The 23,605-nt window shown below is 41.8% G+C and overlaps 2 protein-coding genes across 3 annotated transcripts; one reads left to right on the forward strand and one right to left on the reverse strand.

The window, feature by feature from the left end:
- Positions 1 to 3: 3 nt before the first annotated feature.
- Positions 4 to 12,477, reverse strand: LOC129417803 (TOG array regulator of axonemal microtubules protein 1). Of its 2 annotated transcripts, none has more exons than XM_055172633.2 (22): positions 12,269 to 12,477; positions 8,617 to 9,780; positions 7,977 to 8,028; positions 7,587 to 7,718; positions 7,045 to 7,278; positions 6,577 to 6,746; positions 6,269 to 6,492; positions 6,041 to 6,129; positions 5,522 to 5,587; positions 5,287 to 5,441; positions 4,964 to 5,102; positions 4,693 to 4,884; positions 4,428 to 4,545; positions 4,128 to 4,233; positions 3,789 to 4,024; positions 3,341 to 3,499; positions 3,122 to 3,248; positions 2,744 to 2,841; positions 2,476 to 2,659; positions 2,063 to 2,282; positions 1,162 to 1,248; positions 4 to 1,069 (listed from the first exon to the last, which is right to left on the reverse strand). In XM_055172633.2, the coding sequence occupies exons 2-22, from the start codon at positions 9,643 to 9,645 to the stop codon at positions 810 to 812; spliced, it is 4,077 nt and encodes a 1,358-aa protein (XP_055028608.2). In that variant the 5' UTR covers positions 9,646 to 9,780; positions 12,269 to 12,477; the 3' UTR covers positions 4 to 809. The 2 variants fall into 2 exon arrangements, with proteins under 2 accessions (XP_055028608.2, XP_055028606.2); XM_055172631.2 differs by having other exon boundaries at positions 2,476 to 2,662; positions 12,269 to 12,476.
- A 1,026-nt stretch (positions 12,478 to 13,503) lies between these two features.
- On the forward strand, positions 13,504 to 23,529 carry LOC129416977 (kelch-like protein 28). Its single transcript, XM_055171389.2, has 6 exons — positions 13,504 to 13,697; positions 17,304 to 17,564; positions 18,005 to 18,642; positions 18,821 to 19,264; positions 20,874 to 21,082; positions 21,273 to 23,529. The coding sequence occupies exons 1-6, from the start codon at positions 13,626 to 13,628 to the stop codon at positions 21,434 to 21,436; spliced, it is 1,788 nt and encodes a 595-aa protein (XP_055027364.2). The 5' UTR covers positions 13,504 to 13,625; the 3' UTR covers positions 21,437 to 23,529.
- The last annotated feature ends 76 nt before the right edge of the window (positions 23,530 to 23,605 follow it).

Genomic DNA, 23,605 nt, shown 5'->3' on the forward strand with positions numbered 1-23,605 from the left:
GTGTTTAGAGAAATAATGCACTTTATTATATAGATGAATCTCTGTCTCATATAATTTAATTGTTAAATCTCATAAAGGCTGGCACTACACCGACAACTACAGCTGGACATGACTGTATTATTATTATTATTATTATTAAAGCTTCACATTCACATCCAGAACTGATTTTTCTCTTTATAAAAATACAATCTCAACAAATATTGGTGATGCTCTTTTGTTTTAAACCCCACCAATAAACGTGAACATGCAACTTACAATAGACCATAATCACTTAATTATTAAGTCAATACAGATATGCCAAAATATTAGCAAAAAGTACACTATACTGCAACAACATACAGTATACATCCAGCTAATACTGCGCTGCTAATATACAGTACAAAAGTATTTTGTAAATCCACGTACAGTTTGATACCAACACATTTTACCAAACGACATCCGTGTTATTATTGTGCATTTGAAATGTTACATTCTGTAGTGCTTTTGCATGAAAAACAACAAAAGAGCAACAAAATTCAGTCACCACCATGACAACAATTATCATAATAGTGTTACAATAATCCTGGAAAGTGCAAAGCGTCAAAGAGCTCTGACCTGATACCATCACATCAGATGAGCATTAACAACATTTCAACAAGAAATATTTGGTCTCTCACTCTCTCTCTTCTATAATAATTGTGTTAAAATCAGTTAAAAGATTTTTATTTAGAGTTATACTCTCTCTTTAAAGAAAACCCCCAACCAAACAGACAGACAAAATCCAGGCACTGTGGGAAATGCAGGAGCACGTGTGCACATTATAGTTTAATTCAAGAGAAGGTCCTCAGGAGCTCATTGAAGTCGTTTTGAATGTTTGCGTTCTGCGACTCGGCGTATTCCACCAGCGATCGGCCCATGTGCGCGTGCAAGGCTTTGCCCAGTTTAGCGGTGGCCGTCCGGACGCTGGTGCTGCCGCCGCGGCCGTGAGCGGCTCCGCTGTTACTGGAGGAACTGAGCAGATGCCAGAAGAGAGGAAGAACCTTCTGCTCCACCATCTGAGGTTTGCGTGGGTACAGCTCCATCACCAGCTCTGAACGTCAATATGTGAACATGACAACATTAACAATGAGACTGCTGCCGGGAGACGTTCGCTTTTTTATTTGATTGCATTCTGGGACTCACCTGCCACCTTCTCAATAAGATCCAGCTTCGCTTTCCCGCTCACATACTGAGCCTTTGAGCAGAAGGGTTGCAGGAGAAGACTGTTATCTAAACACATAAACACAATTAATACAATAATGCAGAAAACAGACTACTTAGAAAAACTAATGTTGAACTCGGGACACTGGGATTTTTTATTTTATCTCTCATCTTCTAGAACATCTCTGCTTGTTGTATTTATTTTTTAAATCTGTAACCTTTTAATTAAATTACTGCATTTAATATGAATGCAAAACTTTAGAAGCCTAAATCACCTAGAAGAGCAGACTCAAGAGAAGTTTAGGGATTCTGGTATTAAGCAAAATAACAACAGAAGAGTAAGCGGCCGTTCACATTATATCGTTGGGATCAGTTGTTGAACAATTTTTTACAACTGATGAACGATCAAATCTATTTGAATCTAAGATGCACACACATTTAAAATGACAGAGGCACTGTGGGGAAGCTGAGGTCCATTACATAAAATTGCCTCATGTGTCCATGACTGATGCAGTTGCTGTAAAATTGACTTTATTCTACTACATTCACTATTACACCAAAAGGTAAAATATTAGATTAAACTAACTAGATTCACGGCGTGTTAAGGATATCTGCTGGTTACAGCCGCTGTGAATGCAACCAGAATATCACGTTTATACATTAATGACAACATGTGAACAATTACAAGCGTTTTTATTAAAGGAAATATTAAAATATTAGTAAATGGCATTGAAGAAAAATGATTTGCATGAGTACAGCGTATCGTGATCGAATTAGCATAAAGTTATTATTATCATCCGGTAGTGTGGACGCTATTTTGATTTCTTCACAAAACCACACAATAACAGAAAAATGATATAGTGATGTAATATATTAGACCCACCGATATTATGGACGAGTGCCTGGACGGCCCCCAGCGCTGCTGTGTATATGGCGTTGTTTTTCGAGTTAAGATGATTGTCCACTATTGCTGGAATGAGAATATTGAGCACTTGTGTGAGGTTGTCTTTCAGCACAAAGATGATTTTCTGTAAAGCTTCCAGCGCCCGCAGGTTGACTTTACTGTTGGACTCCTGCAGACGGGCCTTCAGAGCATCAAAAACCTGCAAAAGATTAAGCGCAAACATCAGTAACCATTCGACCCGAGAAGATAAATTCCTCTGAATGCTATCTCACGTGACTTTAAACACATTTCTGTATATATAGGGTTCATTTGTTTACATGCAAAACTTTTTAAATATGGGCAAAACAAAGAAGTGCGCTGTTGAAATCACTTTCAAGTGCCCCAGATCTCACCGGGAACATGCTGCTGATGACCAGAGATGGGTTCTCTTCACAATCTGACTCCAACTGATCGATGGCTTTGATTCGCTCTCTGAAATCCTTTGAGTTTAGCAGCGTGTTCATCTGTTTGATGTATTCGCTTCTGTCTGCAAGGCTGTGGACGGCTGCTTTACTGATGATGAACTGACCGCAGTCTCTGCTGAGCACATGAGGATACATACAGTATAATAACAGTGACCCGATCCTGTGGTGGAGAAAGGATTCGATTTCTATCACCCACCTGTTAGTCACAAGAGGTTCCCGTGAGAGGGACGAGGTGCCTTGGAGAGAGCGCCGGCCCCGTGCTGATGGGGCGTCCTGAGGCATCTCACCCAAACCCTGAAGTACACACACACAGAGAGATGCTTCTAAGAAAGATGGACTGAGACCACGAGCACAAATCTAAGCATTAAATCTTTGAAACCGACCCTGCTGTGCAATTAATGTGAGTTTTTCTTTCTGCTATTGTGCGATCGTCTATTTTAGAGGATATAACCAGAATGTTTAAACGAAACAAAGTGTGGTTGGCCACTGCACACGTCAGTCTCAAAGAGCGTCTATTCATGAGAAGGGTACTGTTGTCAGACATGAGAGACACGAGCAGACGTATTAACAGCACCTTAGTCTTAAGAGTGAAGATGGCGTCTCTGATCGTAGGCAGATCTTTAGCAGGGACGAACTTCTCCAACATTTTATCAAAGTCACGATGAGAAGATAAAAACAGCAGCATCCGCCGGCCAAAGTACCTGACAGAAACAGCAATACAATATACAATAGTCACGGGACAACGCTAGAGAGAGAGAGAGAGAGAGAGAGACAGCATTGACATGATGCTCACCTGGCCTCTTGAGATGAATCCTGTGACAGCTTCGAGACGGCAGGCAGCAAACGGTCGGTGAGATCTTTAGTTCCAGACAGCAAGCGGGCGGCTCCGACCTTCTCCACCAGAGAGGTCAAATGTTGAGCTGTGCACTTACGAATCACTGAGTTCAAGTGGCTTAAAAAAAGCCAAAAAGAAACATAAGTTAAACATCTATAAGATAACATATCCCCTTCACAAGAGTTAAGACCCACAAACTTTACTGTAGTGAACTGACCACATCAGATCAAACACATGTTTACAGGTTTTAACGTATAGGACTAAGGTGCTACAATGACCCTAACTATTTTATGCTAATGTAAGTGCAACACATATATGATACACATTCACTTGCCATCGGCAGAGCTTTTTGCCACTAATCTCCCACTATGAAAACAGCTCTATGAATGTTTGTTTGTTTTCTGACCCGAGTCCTCCGACGAGCAGCGCGTTCATGCTGCGGGTGGCCGTGCAGTTCTGCACCATACTGTCCAGCGCCTTGTCCACGTCCTGTCTGATGAACGTGTTGGGTTCTCCGGCTTTATGGAGCAGAGCTCTGGCGGTCCCCTCCAGCTCCTGGTCCATTCCTTTCTGTAGAGCGGCGAACATCTCAGCTAACGTCATCACGGCGACACGAGACACTCCCGAGCGCAGGTTACGAACCTTAAAAACAAAGCAATCCTTTAGTTGTGAGGAGACACCGCAGGAGATGATGCACATTTCAGCAAACAATGAAAGCGTACGCCAAACGAATCGATGAACTCACCTCCTGATTGAGCGCGAGACAAACGTCATGAGTTCTGCTCACAAGAACATCAGGGTGATACTGAATTAAACTACGCAGGACATTCATTCCCTCGATCTTCTTTTCCCTACACAAACATAGTGAACACAGACACTGTACAGACTGATTGTGATGTCTCTTTTATAAACAAAAGCTTCTGTTAAGACACTAAATGATCTGTAAAACTGAATCCTTCTTTCTTGAGTTGACATGAATCAGTATGATGTCACTGTTAATCCTAAACCAGACTGAAGTGTGGATCATAATGGGTTTGAGACTCACCAGTCATCTGAGGCGATCAATCTGAAGCTCTGAGTGAGGGACAGCTCTGGTTTGGAGAACGGTCGCAGGACTGACTGATCCTGACCATCTTTTTTAGGAGTCCCAGGAATCTGCTCATCTGAGAAACATTGTGAAGAACCTGCATCATGAATCTACAGCGACTGAGAGATATATCAGCACATTCACTCACGGATTCATTATTAAAATCATCGTCGTTGGCTGATCTTAAAACTGATGAATGTGCAGAAGAGTAAACGAATCTCACCAGAGCTGTGTGAGCCTGAAGGTCGGGTCCGGGTCAGATTAGAAGTTCGTCTGAGCCGTGGCGGTGCGTTTCGATTAGGTGGGCCGATCGGGGGGGTGGGCTGATGGGCGGGGCTTAAACAGTCAACTGGATTTTGGGTGGGTTGCGGCCTGGAGGGAGTCTCGACCGAGAGCGAATCGTGTAGCCTCACGCCTGCAAACACAGAAACCTTCAGAACTAGACACAGCATGGCGAGCAGTGTTTTTAGGGGCCACCGGTGTTGACCTATCACCTTTCAAACAGTCGACATCATCAGTGAGTGGGCGTGTCAGACGTCGTCTCATTGGTTCCTGACCGACTGCCGTCTCCTGCTGCTCTAGACGATGCTGCCGCATCTTCTCACGAGCAAACTTAGACAGTTTAATCTTCTCCTGTCACACACACACAGATCATTCAGATCAGACTAAACACACACTTGTTTAATAGCACTGAGATTCTTGCAGTTTAGTTTGAATTGTGTTTTAATAGCACACATTAAAGTCTTATTACTGATGATCTGACATGAGCCCTCATGAGAATCAAGAACAAAAGTTTATCTGTCTACGGTATACGCACCTCCCGTGGTTCAGCGCTGTCCACGTGGCCGGTGACGAATGCGTGGCCGTACACCCCTGATGGGGGCTCACGGGGGGATTTGTCGACCGAATCGCCCTGCTCAGGAGATGCCGTCACACCGGGGGGACTGACGGGAACAACAGAACCGAACACTCCTACAGGAAAAAGATATGTACGAAACATGAGATCTAAGTTATTTCCCATCGACATTTCCGAAATTAAAAATCAAACCAACCTCGTCCAATTACCCCCTCCGACATCTCACGAGCGCTGCTGGACTTTGACACGTGCCGCTGAGATCCTGAACCAGAAAGATAAGAGATACATGAAAACCTAAACCATTTCAAACAACGCACGTGTACCCATGTTAAACAGCCCAAAATTGCTCTGTGCCCGGTAATGATGTAAACAAAGAAAACAACAACCAGGTTTTAAGGGGTGCATAACAACTAATCGTTTGCAGAATAAAAGTTTTTGTTTACATCATATATCCAGTATGTGGATGTATTGTGTATAATAATTTTGTATATATAAATACACAAACATGCATGTATAAATGTAAGAAATATGATGTGAACAAAAACTTTTATTCTGCAAACGATTAGTTGTTATGCAGCTCTACAAGTTGTCACGGTGAAACATGGACAAAAAGATCACGTGTTTACATGACTATGTCTACACACACACACACACACACACACACACACACACACACACACACACACACACACACACACAGTAATAGTGCACGTACCTCGAGCGCTGACATCTCCTTCAGGCCCTGTCACATGTTTCCCTGAGGGCACGTGTGTCATACGTGCTTTTGCCGCAGAGTTCACAGGACTAAAGGCATTAAACCGTGAGACAGAATTCACACACAATCATCACGAGTTGAACTTGTACCTCATCACTTCAGTCATTTTTTTATATGAAATAAAGAGTGGAATACTTGATTGTTTTGGCTCTGTGTGAAATCTCTGACCTGCTCTTTGTGCCGGTGGGCGTCGGGGGCGAGCAGAGGCTGCTCAAACCGCTTTCACTCAGAGGACTGGCGACGGACGGGGACGTCTCGTCCGGAGAATCAGGAACCAGCTCCAGTTTAACAGCCGAGTCGGGACTGTCGGGATCTGGGTCGGAGCCGCTCGCGCTGACCGCTGCCCGTTTCTTAGCGGCGCTGTTCCGCAGCGAGCGCAGAGACTTCAGCATCTGAGAAAAGAACACAGACCATCATTAGGCTGAACGTCAAGATGAGCAGCAAAGTCGCGATGGTGACGTCCTCCTCAGCCTCACCTCCTCCCTGTCGAGCGGCTCCTCTGTGAGCTCTCGTGCTCCGCTTAGAGACAGCTCCAGATGCAGGTTTCTACCCGAGGTCGGAGGGGAGGCGGGCAACGGGGGTCTCTGACGGACGGATGACTGAACCGCTCGTGCGGCACGAGAAGGCAGCGGAGACCTCACTTCACCTGTGACATCATCAGGGGAGGCGTTTAGATACTGCTGGTCTTTATTTGGGCTCAAACACTACTGATCCATTAAAAAACACACACGTCCTGTGTAGAGGAATCGTGCTCCAAACTAAAAAAGTGGCTTTACATTTACATCCTAATGGTGATTAATCAATATGAAATACTAAAACGCAGCTACTAATTGCTCCAAATATCTGGATTGACGATCAGGACATTTTAACTAATGGCCAGAAAAACACAATGAAAAACAGCTCTCAAACTGTGCCATCAAATAATCATCCGCTGGAGTCCTGACCTGTGACGTCCCTCCTGACACGCGGGCTGATGTCACGTTTGTTAGGCCAAGTGTTAGATGCAGAAAGCGAGGAGTCGGCAGGATTTTGGCGAGGTAAGGTGGGGGTCAGCAGACTCCCCGTCAGTGGGTACGAGGGTAACAGGAAAGACCCCGGTGGTGTCGAGTTGGGGGGTAGTGAGAAAGTTCGCTCCACACTGGGGCTACTAGACAGAAAACCACTCGTCTTGGACAAACCTGCAACAGATCAAACATTAAATGTAAAAAGCCACCGACAAACGGCACACATCTCACCTACTGCTTACTTAGCATTATGTGCTCCATAATGCTTCAAACATCAATAGAGACACGTCTGTCTGAATTCCAGTGTGCGTCTGTCGTTATTATTGTTTAAGAAATGCGGCTGAATAATTTCAAGCTTTTTCTGTGAAAAGTTTTCGCTCCATTGAAGAAGTTTTAGATGCTGTTAGCCAAAGGTTTATGTGTCATTCACTGTAACATTTCACATCAGTCAACACGATGTGATACGCGGTCATCCTTCTCACCTTTCTGAAGATCGTAGAGATTCGCCGCTTTGAAAATCTCTGGATCGGAGTCTAAACTTCCACTGCGGCGCTGTCGACCAAATGAGCGGCGTGTGCTGCCCGGAGACCGAAGCTGCAAAGGTTCTGATAAACCTGAAGTACAACAAAAGACACATCATATAAAGGAGACCACAACTCCACCCCTCGTATCTATTCGCAAACTATATAGCCAAGAAATACAGAGCACATCATGATAAAAACCATTCACAGGATTTTAAATGCAAGTAAACCTTCATCCCCGAAACACATTTACACTGAATACACACATGAGAGTGATGTCAACAGTGTTCACTTTAGTGAGGACAGGACAGATGATAAAGTGTCATATAAAGTGAAGTGTTGTGCCCTTACTGGATTTACTGGAGGTTGTGTGCTGTTGGGGTGTCAGATCTTCACTGCTCATCTGTGAGAAGAAACATACATCACCGTGGTCAATACGAGTAAAAAAGAACAATCATCAAACATCTCACATTCATTTGTCACCCTGTTTGATTTCCATTCTCTGAACAGAACACAAACCCATAAGTGTGCTTTAAACACAACAGTTACTCAAGAAACAAAAATCACAAAAAGATCAAAGTCTAACAACATGTGACTGAGATCTTCAGTGTGTCACATCATCTCTTGTGCAGCACGACTTAACTGAGCTGAAGAAACATCAGCTGGGTAACGCAAATATTCATAATGTGAATATAAATCTCTAGAGAGATACAGTACTACTACTGATATATAATACAATTCAAGATCTGCTGCATTAAATTAACTCTTTGCTTTTAAAGAAATGAAAAATAAATATTCCTTGATAAAGCCGTTCATCTAATGCGCTGATGTGTCTACAGTATGTGTGGCAACAAAAATCCGATATGATGCACGTTTTGTTCTGACAAAGGAACTTCTGCTACAAAACATCTCTCTAATGATTGTTTCCGAGCCGCTTGTTGATCTCAGGTGTGTCCTAAGGCAACACAAAGATGTTGATGTCAGCACTCACCCGATCAGGTGACCTTCCGTTTGATGTGCTATGGGCCTGCTGCTTCACAGAGGAAGGAAGTGCAGATTTCTCCCAGGGCAGTTTCTTTTTCCCAGCGCTCACGATCCTCCTCTGATGAGCGGCGTTATCGGCGAGGGACACCGGAGCGCCGAAACCGCAAGTCCGATCAGAGTCTCTGCCGGCGTGAAGGCCACGCGAACCACGAGCTTTGCCTCCGTTCAGAACCCAGTCCAGATCGGCCCCGGAGCCGAACTGAGGCAAACGTCTCTGTCCGGGTTTGGGAAGGACTACAGCGTATTCCACCGTGCCGTCGGGCAACAGCCGAGGGAGGACGTGACGAGCTCTACGGGCCTGCACGGCTGCCATCGCACCGTCGGCTTCTCCCGTGAGCTCCGCCCTGTCGATGGCTTTCACGAGCGCCTGCTTCTTGCCTGTGTCGAGACAATAATCAAAGACGGCGAAAAGCTCCAGGGCGGCGTGACGTACTTTCTTCTTGCTGTCTCCAAGGGCCGGAGCCACTTCTAAACACAGAGCGGGGATGTTAAAGTCCTTCCGGGGGTGCGTGAGCATGGCTGCCGTAATGATGTTAAGCACGTCCTCTCGAACCCTGGAGTTCTTGTGCTTGAGCTGACCCATCATGAGGTCCAACACTCTTTGCGGACCCACGATTCTCATGAGCTGCCTGAAAACGTTCATGTATTCGTGTCGGGTGACGTTACGAGAATCGCCCAGAGTTTTCAGCGTGACCAAAACGATCTCCTTGTAATATCGGTCAACGTTGTACTCAAGTTTCGCTATCAGCAGGTTGATGATCTGTAGGGTGCCATACAAGACCTTGAAGTTGTTGTCATCTAAAAGTTTTCGTAAAAACTGGATGAATTCGGTTATGCTGCTGGAGGTCACCTGGTTCAGATCCAGCTCCAGCAGGATATTCTTCAACTCCTCCACCCCATTGGTCCGATTCTGATAGTTCTGGTGGTCCAGGAGCTGTTGGTGTAACTCCTGAGGTATTAATCCATAAATCATCATGGGTTGTGCTGCTCAGAATCCAGTCAGAGTCGACGATGAGGATGTGCGGGTACGCTACGCGTCATGACGGTGAGGGGCGTAGAGGGATCACATGGTCCGACTGTGATGTGGTGAACATCTGCACCGGCTCCACACCTACAGAACAACACAGAGAACATCACACATCTGTACTGCACATCTAGGGTGAATTGCCCAAAAGTAGGACACCTAAAGTCTAGTGTTTGTAGGTCCCCCAACAATACATGAATGCCAGTGAAACTACGGCATCACAAAAAAACAACAAAAATCTCTCAAATGTCCAGTCATATACACTTCATGTTCATACATTTGGCTCCCCAGTGTTTCTATCAACCTAGCAAATGTAAAAAAGATCAATCCAGCAACTTTGTTAAATCATTCTCTGCAAGCATGTGAAAAAAATTGCTCATTGAAATTTGGCTCCCCTTGTGATGTCAGAAGGGGAACTTATTATAATAATACCACCCCTTAATCTGCTATCACAGCATTGCCATTTAGTGCAGAGATCAGCTCATTTGCATTTTAAAGGACACAACCAAAACAGCAAATTTTTGCTCGCGGCAAAATTTTTGGACCGGCATTTACTACACAAAGCCATTGTTCACTGACAAGCTGGGCCATATTGCAGGCTATACGTCCGCGATAATTAATGCGTAATTTCCCCGATTGTCAATGAACTATGGCTCTGTGTAGTAAATGCTAGGGGTGCGACGAGATCTCAAATGTGTCTCGCGAGATTTCTTGTAAAGGTGAAATGCTGCCCGTTTTTCCAAATAAAAGACTGCATCCTTCGGAGGTCGTATTTTTAAACTGCATTTACTTCATAAAGACTGTCTTATTAGAGACTATTAACAATTATAAAGTTTACTAATTATTTAGTTAATTGCAAATTGTTGTAATATGCTCACGACTTGCGAATGTAATGCTCAGTTAAAGAAATTTTTTTAAAGGTTAATGCTCTGAAATAAACATTGATGACGTATGCAGCCTGCATATGCGACCTCCGGAGGATGCAGCTTTCTGTTTGACCCTTTTACAGTGCATGCATTATATTTGTCTTTTACGGTGTTCGCTTTTTTGTTTGGGTTTCCAATAATGTTCGTTTGGGAACTCGTGTGAAGTCTGAGACGCGTTGTGTTTGTCTGTTGATCAGTGTCAGATGTGAAGTCTCAGCAGATTAAACCTTCACTCAGAATTTACATGATTTAATGTCTGCATGTTCTTGTTCTAGAATTACAGTGGCTGTATCATTTCTAGTGTAAAGAAATGAACATTAAATATTAAAATGGATTTAAACATAAAAATAAGCGTTTCTCTCCATTTAAAGTGAAGATAGCGTCCGCGAGACGAGTCCACAATCGCCCCTTCCAGGCATTTGTTATAATACATACATAATGATTTTTATTTAATGTAATGTAATGGATTTGTTAATGTAATGTTGTTTAATGTAACTTAGTTTTAATACTTTATTTGAACCATTATTATTGCATCTTCTTTATTATGTCATTTTAAAGGCTACTGCTCACTTGGATCTATTTTTATTACCCAAAAATAACAAATTACATCATTTTCAGTTAGCAAAATATTTGTTAGGGACAGTCCTTGATTAGTTAAAACTTTTAAAAATAACATGATTTCAGTTTCTTATTCATTTATTTAATCATTGAAGATTTCTTAAAAAGTGTAAAAATATCGTCTCGTCTCGTTCTCGTGAACCCAATCTCGTGTCTCGTCTCGTGGATTAAGTGCCTCGTCACACCCCTAGTAAATGCAGCGCCATCTAAAAATAGCTGATGGCGATTTACTTCTAATCATGGAACCAGCTTTACTGACAAGATGTGCATGATATCGCATGCCAATTATCGCCGATCCCTAGTGGGCATGCTTTTCCAGGAGAAGTGTCAATTAAAAGAAATGATACGCAAGTTGTACCCATGTTCGAAAAAAACTTTCAGAAAATTGTACGAACCCTGGCGAAGTGCATTCAGCAAAGAAATACTCTGTCATACATCCAACTGCTTTTTTGAAACTGCCTATGTTTACCACGAGAAAAAAAACCCTCTCTTAAACTGTGTTAAAAAATCAGAAGGCATGAAATAGCATGAAATAGCATTGACACCCCCCCCCCCCTTAAGTGAACTAAACCTGTTGTGATGTGAACAGTTGCTGCTCAGCGCGTGTGTGAAATACCACTGTATGTATATTTAACTCTGTTAACACTGCTTTTTTGATTTCTTTTGAAAATAACAATTCATTGAGATTTAGAGTTTATACTTTATTACATTACTCGGAAACACAAGAACCACCTGTAGGGTGCTGATATTAACTTTTATTAATATATATATATATATATATATATATATATATATATACATATACATCTAACGTTAGTGTAAAAGGTGTCATAACTTCTACTGAAGCAGAAACAGTTGCTTACATATAAATAATTTACTATAAATGCATAATTACACTCATCCTCTATACTCTTATCTAAACTAATGTATTAAAATTATATTAACTCGTATACAACAGCCTGAACCATCGACAAAACAAACATTCAAATAATGAAATACTGAAGTAAATGTGTGTTTTGTGTGAATCACACCTGTTATTCCAGATGGAAATGATTTTTGTCCAGATTGTGTTTGATTCTCGCTTGGATTGACTGATTCTGATATTTCTGCTCTGAAATTGTCGGGTTTTTGTCGGATTTTGGGCGTTTTTCTGTCTCCTTCGGATTTTCTCGCTGCTTCCATCACAACACCGAACCAAAATGGCGCTGATGTTACAAACCAGCCGCTGCCATGGTGACGTGACCTGTAACCTCATCGCAGCACTCACTGACGCAGGGTATTGTGGGAGGTGAAGTTTACCAGAGTCCAGACACACATACGCACGCACGCACACGCACGAGCTCATCTGTAACTGCACTGCAGGTATCAACTCTTTTACTTGAAAAAATCTTAAAGTATAAATCTGACCTTTCCCCATCATGCTGTGTACTACAATATGCAAAACATTTTCTATCACAGATCATTAAAGGACATGTTTTCAGGATCTTATTATAAATGTCCATCGTAAAGCACTTTGGGTTAACTTCTGTTGATTTAAAATGTGCTCTATAAACTAAGGTTGAGTTGACCAAAACATAAGCTCACTTAAATAATAAATCACATGTATACACTCTCGTTTTACACAGTGTTTTGTAATGATAAAATTCATTAAATATGGAATACATTTCTTGATCATTTTTCTGAATTTTTATTTTACTTTAAAGATGACATATCATGAAAATCTGACTTGTTTCCACGTTTTAGTGCTATAACTGTGTCCTCGGTGCTTTTATCAACCTAGAAAATGTGAAAAGATCAACCCAGTAACTTAGTTTTGGTAAACCAGTCTCTGCAAGCATGTGAAAAAATAGCTCATTGATATTTGGGTTCCCTTGTGATGTCAGAAGGGGATTTTATTATAATAATACCACCCCTTATTCTGCACTATCCAACCCCAGCACTGCCATTTAGTGCAGAGAGAGGGAGAGAGAGAGAGAGAGAGAGAGAGAGAGAGAGAGAGAGAGAGAGAGAGAGAGAGAGAGAGAGAGAGAATAATTGACAGCACAAATGAGTTTCAATTATAACAAACTACTATTAATGCGATCAGTATTTGCATTTCATCAGCTTTGCATTTAAAAGGACACACCCTTCTTTGTGGACACCAAAGATGTATTTTACATCTTAAAAAAGTCTTGTGAAATGTCTCCTTTAAAATGGACAAATATATGCAGTAGTGTGATTGGTATATTTCGCATTAACATGTAGATATACAGAGAGGCGTCACTTTAATGAGATATTATTCAAAAGGAAGTTGCCTTTGTAAAAGCAAACGAGTTATTTATTGACGGACTTGATCAGTTTTATTTTGCTCTGCTGCTGACTGATTTCCCGGAAGTGACGCATGCGCTGATGTGTGTTTGTTTTCCTGACAGCCGCTGCCGCGTTGAGCTTCAAACGGACAGAAATCCGTCACAAATGCAGGTAAACACTTAACAAAAATGTTATTTCTGCAGGTTACGGGAATCAGGTACATCTGAATGCGATATAAATCAGATTATTGTGCTGTATGAAGCTGTCTGTGCAGATGCTAACGTTAGCAGCCTGAGTTTTCTTCATTTACGTTGCGCTGTAATATCAGTCGATGCACGCGAGATGAAAATGATTTGCTCATTGTCGGTGATTTATAAGTAGGTGTGCTATCGTTGGCTTTATCTCAGATGATTTCTGCTGTTCTTAAAATTAGGCTGTGTGTCAAAACCCATTGAACTGACTAGACTAGAGATAGGCTAGTGAGCGCTTTTAGGATACCATAGAGAGCATCATTAACATCTGTTTGTTAGTTCCTATTGACCTGTTTACCTAGACAGGGCTCAACATAAAGGACTGCGCGGTGGCCCAGGCGAGCGTGAAAGATGTTCGGGCTAGTAAAAAGTATTGTGACTTGCCCGATCGGGCCAGTGCTTCACCCTCAGTCACTAAAATATATTTTCATCAATGTATATTATTTAACATCTTGGAAGTAGACATTTACTTTGGTAAAACATAACGAAAGAAACGATGTTATATTTTGCACAATTTGCTGTCAGTTTACAGGTAAAGCAGAAAAGTTGGGAGCCTTTTTTCGTTTGAACATGTCTGTTGTATATGTATACAATTTGACTTTTTCATTATTATTTTTAAATATGTGACACTGCGGCCAGAGACAATTTTGGCAGGGCAAGTGAAAACCTGAACCACTGGCCCAACCGGGCCACTATAAAAAAATATTTGCGTTGAGCCCTGCTAGACATCAGTTTATCCACTCTTAAGCACATATACCAGACTAAGGCCATCATTGAGGATCAAACATGTTGTCTATGTAGGCGTTTGAAAGTCTACGAATGTTGCTGCTGTTGGATGCTGTCTGAATAAGATGCTCATTAGCTTTTATTAAACTAGTGGCTCGTATGTAAACGAGGATTTTGAATTAAACACAAAACATTTAGACTATTATCAAACTAATGTCATGCTTTATTGTTTGTGTAATAAGAGACTCATTAGTCGTTGTTGTTTGCTCATCTGTTGCTCTACTGGGAGTTTGTTGTTCCCTAAAGATCATCGCTCTCAGTCAGCTACACATCTAGGCATCATAGGAGTTGAACACATGCAAATGTTTTTGTCTTGAGTTTAGAAAATGGATCTCTGTGTCTTAAAGGGGACATATCATGAAAATCTGTTATTTTCCATGTTTAAGTGTTATAAATGGCTCCTTAGTAGGGCTGGGCGATAAATCGATTTTATCGATTAACTCGAATGTGTAGTTTAACATCGATTTGTTTGAATTAAACTGGTTTTCTCTTTAACATTCGCCAAAACTCCCCTCTGGGCTCCTGTAGTTCTGAGTGGGCTCAGTCCTCCCCTGCGCTTTTGCCATATGGCGCTTTTCCATTGCATAGTACCCCACGGTTTGGTTTAGTTTGGGTCGGGTCAGCCCACTTTTGCGAGCTTTTCCATTGGGATCACTTCGTAGTACCCGATACTTTTTTTCGTACCACCTCGGTTGGGGTTCCAAGCGACCCGAGCTGATACCAAACGTGACGCGTAAACACTGTAGTTCACTGATTGGTCTGAGAGAATCGTCATCGGCGCCGTCATCCTATTATGTAAAATATTAGCTTTAGCTTAAGCTTGCGCTGTCTCGAGCAAACATGTTGTCATCTGTGCTCTGTTTTAAGTTTCCAAACACCCTTTTAGCGATTAAAAACATCCACAGGTTGTGAATCAGGAACACATAAAAGTTTTTTCCAGACTTGCAGTTTGTGGCGGCACATTCGCGACGTGCACGTCAGTATTATTTATGCTTTAATGCAACTTCATTGAGGCTCAGCGGAGCCGTCGACTGACGCCACGGGTGTTTGAACAGAAACTGTCATGTGAGACATAGGTAGTTATAAACGCGATGTGCAAAGTAAACATCTATTTGTGGTGGCCAATTTTAATTTTGTGGCGGACTGATAAATAAATAAATGTATGGGAATGTACAAGGAGGCTCTCTCTTGTATGATGTCACAGCCGTATGCAGCGCAAATATAACGACACGCCTATAATTCCTCCCACTGCGAAGTGATACTAAACTCAATGGAAAAGCTAACCACGCCAAAGTGAGGTGAGCTGACCGGCCCCAACTAAACTAAACCGTGGGGTACTATGCAATGGAAAAGCGCCAATAGAGATACACAAACAACATGGCAGCCAGCAGAGAAGAACGCCTTCCCAAGAAACTATAACATAGGCATAGATGAATAATAAGAGTTGTGTACATCATGGTAACGATATATCATGAGCCTCAAACACAATTGTTTCCTCCTTCTTATGTAAACCTCATGAATGGAAAACACAGCTGGAAAACAGACCAATCACAACATAACACCTACTGTGACCTTACAGTCGAGATGAATGCCCCATCATGAGTTAACATGCAAAGTTAATGTTGTATGCTAGTTAATGCTATATGCCAGTTAATACTAGTTAGCGTTTAGGTTGAAGTTCTACTATTGGCGTTACAGTTATGTTTTGCAGGTCCATACTAAAAAATTAATAAAGCCACAAACTTTCTATGTAGTTATCAGAGATCAATTGAACATATTATTACAATGCTTTCTTTGGCAGCTTTAAGTGTCTAAGAGTAGTTTCCGGAGAGGTATTAGTTTAAGACAGGACTAGGCCTTAGTTTAATTAGAAAATATAACTAGTTTTAACAAACATGCCTTACTAATAAAAACATTACCTGTGTGCATTTTAAGGGAAAACAAAGGGCCCTGATGTATTTTAAGATATGTCAGTGCAAGTTGTTTACAGTTTGGACCGCTCTTACATTTATTTTAGTCTAGGACTAGTCTAATCCCTGTCCAGGAAACCGCCCCTAAATGTGCTATGAAACCCAAAAAACTTGACAGGGTTCAGATCATTATGTTCCTGCAGTGTACAGTGTGAAGTCCAGTGTTTCCCACAGGATTTTGAGGAGACTGTGGTGGTGATGACGTCACCCGCTAATTAGCATATATGTGACGTCATCATGTCATGTTTGCGTTTGATCTAGTGTTGGCAACTGAAATATGTTTCATTTCTACTCTTTGATCTTTATCTGTATTTGATCTGTATTATATATCAAATTATATTTTAAGCCGAATTAAGCTGTTTTAAATGGTGAAATAAAATGTAAATGGGAATCATGAAAATTCTATTTGTGGGGGCCAATGTTGATTCTGTGGTGGGCCACCACAAATAAATCAATGTATGGGAAACACTGAAGTCTATATAGCATTTTTTCATCTCTGTGTTGCTGTTAGTTTTGTTCATCTGGAGTCTAAAGCTGCAGTCTCAATGTTGGGATTTTATTGGGTTTTAGTGAACGTTTAAGACACCAATCTGTTTTTATAAGCAGCAGCATGGAAATGAATGACTTAACCAGTGATGTGTGTTTGTCTGACTGATGAAAGATGGATCAGTGGGAGAAAAGACTTGAAATTCAAAAGTCATGACTATGTAAGTTGTCTTTATTGAGCGTTCATGTGAGATAATGCCAACCTTCACTTCTGTGTCTGTAAGATGGACCAGCCGGCAAAGTCGTATATGTTTGCCAGTCTGACGCGTCCGCACTCCGAGCAGCTCCTGCAGGGCCTGCAACTGCTGCGACAGGACCATGAGCTCTGTGACATCGTACTGCGAGTGGGTGACACCAAGATTCATGCACACAAGGTGGTTCTGGCCAGCATCAGCCCGTATTTCAAGGCCATGTTCACGGGAAACCTGTCGGAGAAAGAGACCTCGGAGGTGGAGTTTCAGTGTGTGGATGAAGCTGCTCTCAAGGTGACAACTTTCACAAAAGATCCAGATGACACTCTTTCATGTTGATCTAGCATAAAATAATCCATAAAATCAACTTGGGTCAGAATTTTCACATGTTTGTAGGTGAATGTTATAAAAACGTTTGGTAAATGTACACTATAGTTTGCATTAAAATAAAACTTAAGGAAAATGACAGGATAATGAGAATCTGATGAGAGAAGCCAGCAGGAATACTGGGAAAATTTGAAGGATAATGTGTCATGAAATATTGTCCCAATAAAAAAAAGCATAAATAATTTCTTTTTTTAATCTGATTTTGGGGTGAAGTGTTCATGCTGGTGATGTGTACTGTCATAAACCTTATCTGGGATCCTTACACAATTTCAGATTCATTCAGTCTGCAGTGCATTGTTGATTGTGTTTTATAGTTGTTGACTTTGTTGTTTGCGTTTTATTATCAGGCCATCGTGGAGTATGCGTACACAGGAACCGTCTTCATCTCACAGGAAACGGTGGAGTCGCTGCTTCCTGCTGCTAACCTCCTGCAGGTCAAACTGGTCCTCAAAGAGTGTTGCAGCTTCCTGGAGAGCCAACTGGACGCAGGGAACTGCATCGGGATTTCACGCTTCGCCGAAACCTACGGCTGTCACGATCTCTGTCTGGCGGCCACCAAATTCATCTGCCAGAACTTCGAGGAGGTGTGTCAGACAGAGGAGTTCTTTGAACTGACGCGGGCGGAGCTGGACGAGATCGTCTCGAATGACTGCCTGAACGTGGTGACGGAGGAGACGGTCTTCTACGCCCTGGAATCGTGGATTAAATACGACCCGGCGGAGCGGCAGCAGTATCTCGCCCAGCTCCTGCACTGCGTACGACTGCCGCTGCTGAGTGTCAAGTTCCTCACGCGACTCTACGAGGCCAATCACCTGATCCGTGACGACCACGCCTGCAAACATCTGCTCAACGAGGCCCTTAAATATCACTTCCTTCCCGAACACCGGCTCTCCTACCAGACGGTGCTGTCTACGCGCCTGCGCTGCGCTCCTAAAGTCCTGCTGGCGGTGGGAGGCAAAGCTGGACTCTTTGCCACACTAGAAAGGTGAACAGATCAATTTGAAAAGATTCGGTGTACACGGAAGTGTTCCTTTGATGATATTTGCCTAATTATTGCTTTCGGTGCTTTTATTATGAATCTTTCAAATCACTCATCACGATTACTCTTCCGAATCACTCATCACGATTAAAATGTGTTGTGTGTGTGTGTGTGTGTGTGGCAGTATGGAGATGTACTTTCCACAGACGGATTCGTGGATCGGTCTGGCTCCTCTTACGGTTCCACGCTATGAGTTTGGAGTGGCGGTTCTGGAGCAGAAGGTTTACGTGGTGGGCGGTATCGCCACTCACATGCAACAGGGCATCAGCTACCGGCGGCACGAGAGCAGCGTGGAGCGATGGGACCCTGACAGCAACACGTGGTCCAGCGTGGAGCGTATGGCGGAGTGCAGGAGCACTCTGGGTGTAGTGGTGCTGGCCGGGGAGCTGTACGCTCTTGGCGGCTACGATGGCCAGTACTACCTCCAGTCTGTGGAGAAATACGTACCCAAAGTGAAGGAATGGCAGCCCGTGGCACCGATGACCAAATCGCGCAGCTGTTTTGCCACGGCTGCGCTAGACGGGATGATTTATGCCATCGGTGGCTACGGCCCTGCGCATATGAACAGGTACGACTGCTCATTCGTTCTGGGAGGGTCAGTAGAAACAAGGGATGCATAACAATTAATCGCGATTAATCTATAGCAGAATAAACGTTTTTGTTTACATCATATATGTGTGTGAACTGTGTATAATAATTATGTATATATAAATATGCACACATGCATATATAAATATATTTTTTCTTCAAATTATACATTTAGTATTTATATATAATATATACACATGTAAACATTTCTTAAATATATACATGCATGTGTGTGCATTTATCTATAGAAATGTATTATACACAGTTCACACACATGTGAACAAAATGTTTTATTCTGCTGTAGATTAATCGCGATTAATCGTTATGCATTCCTAGTAAAAACTAGCCACAACCCTGTAAAACATTATAAGACTAAAAATGTATAAAGTGTTAGTATATTGTTTTGTTATACATCATGTGTCTATATTAATAGTGTTGTGCTCACAGTCGACGCACTGGGACACAGGGTTGTGTTGTGTCTCCATGATCACGCCGGCTCTCCTGAGAGCATCTTTCTTCTGAATCTTCTCTTTAAACACATGAAGAGCGCTCTGTACAGTGTAGAAAAGCCAGAATTTTCTTTCTTTTGTTCATAAAAAAATTATTACTTTAGCTCTAAGCATCCAGTAACCTTTAAAATTATTCATGGTTTGATAATAATGTATGATGAAAAGTAGGGGTGTGTGATACTGCCGAAAACATGTGATGGCACGCTAAATAATGGGCTATTCGATATGGTATCTATAGACCCCTTCACGGTTCACCTCACAGGCGGTTCCCACTGCGCATGTCGGGGTCAGAAAAGTCATTACAGCAGATTGAGTTGCGTGTTATTCGGTATCGTCAAAAATGCCTACTTACGTCATGGGCTTTGAAAATCGCACCAGGATTCCTGCAGAATCTCAAAAACAAAAAAATACAACATCTGCGGCTGCAAGCAATTAACGTGCAGACTGGGACAATGCAAATATCAAAGAGGCTTGTGTTTGTAGTGCTCACTTCATTTGAGGTAAGTCATCATTTTTCAGCCCTGTTAGATTAAATTATAAAGCCTAAATGGTATGAACAGTTTGACCCCATGCTGCGCGCGCACCCGATAGTCATTCAATGTTTACAAACCTTGAAGGGGTCTATTCTTTTCTGAAATCAGTTTAAATTGTATTCAAATATTTTTTAAATGAAATATCCCGATGCTCGTGCAAGATATTATATTATCTGCATCAACCTGAAACTTTAACCATACGTTACTTTTTGAAGTATTAAAAGTAAATCAAATTTATTCCAACCCATTGTGATATGCACATTTCTGCTATTTCGCTATATTGCACAGCCCTAATGAATAGTTGCGTATCTTTACTGAACACAAATGATCAGATCTGTTACCTCAACCTTAACACTCTCAGGTGAGTTTCATCTGTCTGATGATAAAATACTCACATTGAGTTCATATCTAGAGCAGAAGATCACAGAGACTCTACACCATTGAAATAATAAGAACCACGTAACTATTACATGCTAAAAATCTGTTTTTAGATCGATAATGTTTGACGGTTCATGACGTGAACTCACATTTGGTTATTTCTGAGCAGTGTGGAGAGATACGATCCGAGCAAGGACTCCTGGGAAATGGTGGCACCCATGGGTGATAAACGGATCAACTTTGGAGTGGGAGTGATGCTGGGATTCATATTTGTTGTGGGGGGTCACAACGGCGTTTCCCATTTATCCAGCATCGAGCGATACGACCCACATCAGAACCAGTGGACCGCATGCCGGCCAATGAACGAGCCCCGCACAGGTGAGCATCATCCAATGAGTGGGACCTTTATTGAGAAATGATTATTTTTGCCTACCAGATAAGAATTTACATTTGGAGAGTTAATAGTGAAATGTGAGATGTATTATTAAGACTCACAGACGTCTGTCAGTATCAGATTTGATGTGTACTACTGTGATGTTGATCAGATCTTGTGTGTTTCTCCGTACAGGCGTGGGTTCTGCTGTGGTAGATAACTACCTCTATGTGGTGGGCGGTCATTCGGGCTCATCGTATCTGAACGTGGTCCAGCGTTACGACCCCATCACGGACAGCTGGCACGACTCGACTGGAATGATGTACTGCCGCTGTAATTTTGGCCTCACTGCCCTTTGACCCCGGGTGCACGGATGCCACCGGACGATAGAGGACGAGGGGAAACGTGGTTTCTGTTTCTGCAGCGTGTTTCCGCTCATCTGCGTCACATTCTGACATTCACGCGGAGTATTTAGGACACGTGAGGGCGACGCGGCCAGCACGGATCAGATGAACGTGTGTGTGTGACCCGTGCCGTGAGCCTTCCGGAACATGCAGAGGACGCAGAACGGCATATGGGTGTGAGGCTCGGTTCCTGTACTGCCTCTCTTAGCACTTTCCCCTTTACATCTGAAAGATTCTGATGTGTGTGTGTGTGTGTGTTGTACTCTGTGATAAAGGGCTGCCTTGTGTCTTGTACATAGTGTGAGCTGATAGTAGATGATTGTGAACGTGCTTTTGTTCATCACCTGTCCATGTAACAAACTGCACTGAGATACTGACTGTCTTGTCTCTGAGAATCCTCAGTTTCCTCTTTTAACATCTCACAAGAAATATCTGCCTCATATTTCACTTAACATTCAAAAGAAAGAGATTCTGAAAATATTGTGAAGAAAGAAAATGAAGCCGTCATCATGCATAAAAGCACTCCCTATGATTACTCTTATTACTGACATTTTTATCATCTTTATTTTTCCTTCTAATGAGATGTTTGAGGGAAAACGAATGCGACAAATCGGCTTCATGTTCTTTACAAACAATCTTTGTCTGAAATGTGCGGTTGTATTTGTGTATGACTGTGACTCAAACACACGCACACATATGAAGACTTTCACACTGATTGGTGCTAATTCAGATCATCGGGTTGTTTTATGTTTCTCATCAGAGGTGAAAGTTGATTTGTGTTGAGATGTTTAAGGAGGCGTTACACAACAACACTCACAGAATCAAAGAGTTTGTCTCATGAGATGCGTTTAGATAAAAGTCAAACGTCGGTGCCAAAACATTTCCATCTGCACTCAAACAGAAGAACGGTTTCTGGAGTTCATCTTTCAGCGTTCACATCTGTAGGAATCACGATGGAGTCTGATGTTCAGTCATTTTATTCAGGTTCTTTACAGATTAACTGACTAAATGAATGCGAGCATTAATCCACCAATCAACAAACCATTTTATATTTGTAAACACTAATATTATTTTAGTTTGAAAGCATTAAGACAATGCAATAATGATATTTTTTCTTTCGTTTTTTTAAACCATCAAATTGCCAAGGTGTTTTTGAAATCCTGTGACTGACTGAATGGCACATAATTCTTTCTAAGTTTTTTTTACGTCGTTTACTTGGTTTTTCATTTCGACTGTCTTTCCAAACATGTTGTTCTGCAATTCAGATGAGAATGTGTTTGTTAAAACCACTCTGATTGGCCATGATCATTTTGACATTAAAATGATGATTCTGTTGCAATGAGTTCAAGTACATTCAAACAATGTAATGCATTTCTTTTATATAAAGTCATAACTCATTCAGCAGAATTAAGAAAAAATACACTCAGATTTCAAAGGTCAAGGTGAAAATGATTCAGTATATCAAAATGTTTTGTGTTTGATTAGCAATAAGAACTGTTTCTTTATGTTATGGTGAATCTTTTAGAAGTCCAATTCCTCAGACACTTTTTCAAGTTTTGTAACAGCTGATTTGTGTTATTTGATTTGGCAACACTTTTAAGAGGTTGATTCTCATTTGTATGCTGAGCAAACCGTGTGTGCGTGTATATAAAGTCATGAATAAATCTCATGTAATGTGAGAACACGGATACATACATGAACTGATGACCTGAGCAGCGCTCTTCAATTACAATCCTTCAGTCATGATGTTTTTTTTTATTTCAAGAGAATTAAACGATTCAAAATGTAAACATGCTGAAAACATGAAACTGCAAAATGTTGGGGAGATGCGTGATTTTATTGTCCCGACGGTCGCTGCGCTCACCTAAGTGCTTGTTTCTGGAGGACACCATCAAGTTTGAGTGTCTTGAATTTGTTGACATTGGCCACATCATGTTTTAGGTCACTGGGAAATGTGTGTGGTTTGTGTCTTACTGTAGGTAAATTGAGTTTTTTCATATACCTGTGGATTGTTACTGGAATTAAACGGAGAATATGAGCTACAGATGCACTATTGTTGGTTTTACATTTATCAAGCACTGAGAGAACATAGCACAGCTTTTTATTTTTGTTGTGTTGCAGCTG

This window comes from Misgurnus anguillicaudatus, chromosome 7 (genome assembly GCF_027580225.2).
Source record: "Misgurnus anguillicaudatus chromosome 7, ASM2758022v2, whole genome shotgun sequence".
Classification (NCBI taxonomy): Eukaryota; Metazoa; Chordata; class Actinopteri; order Cypriniformes; family Cobitidae; genus Misgurnus; species Misgurnus anguillicaudatus.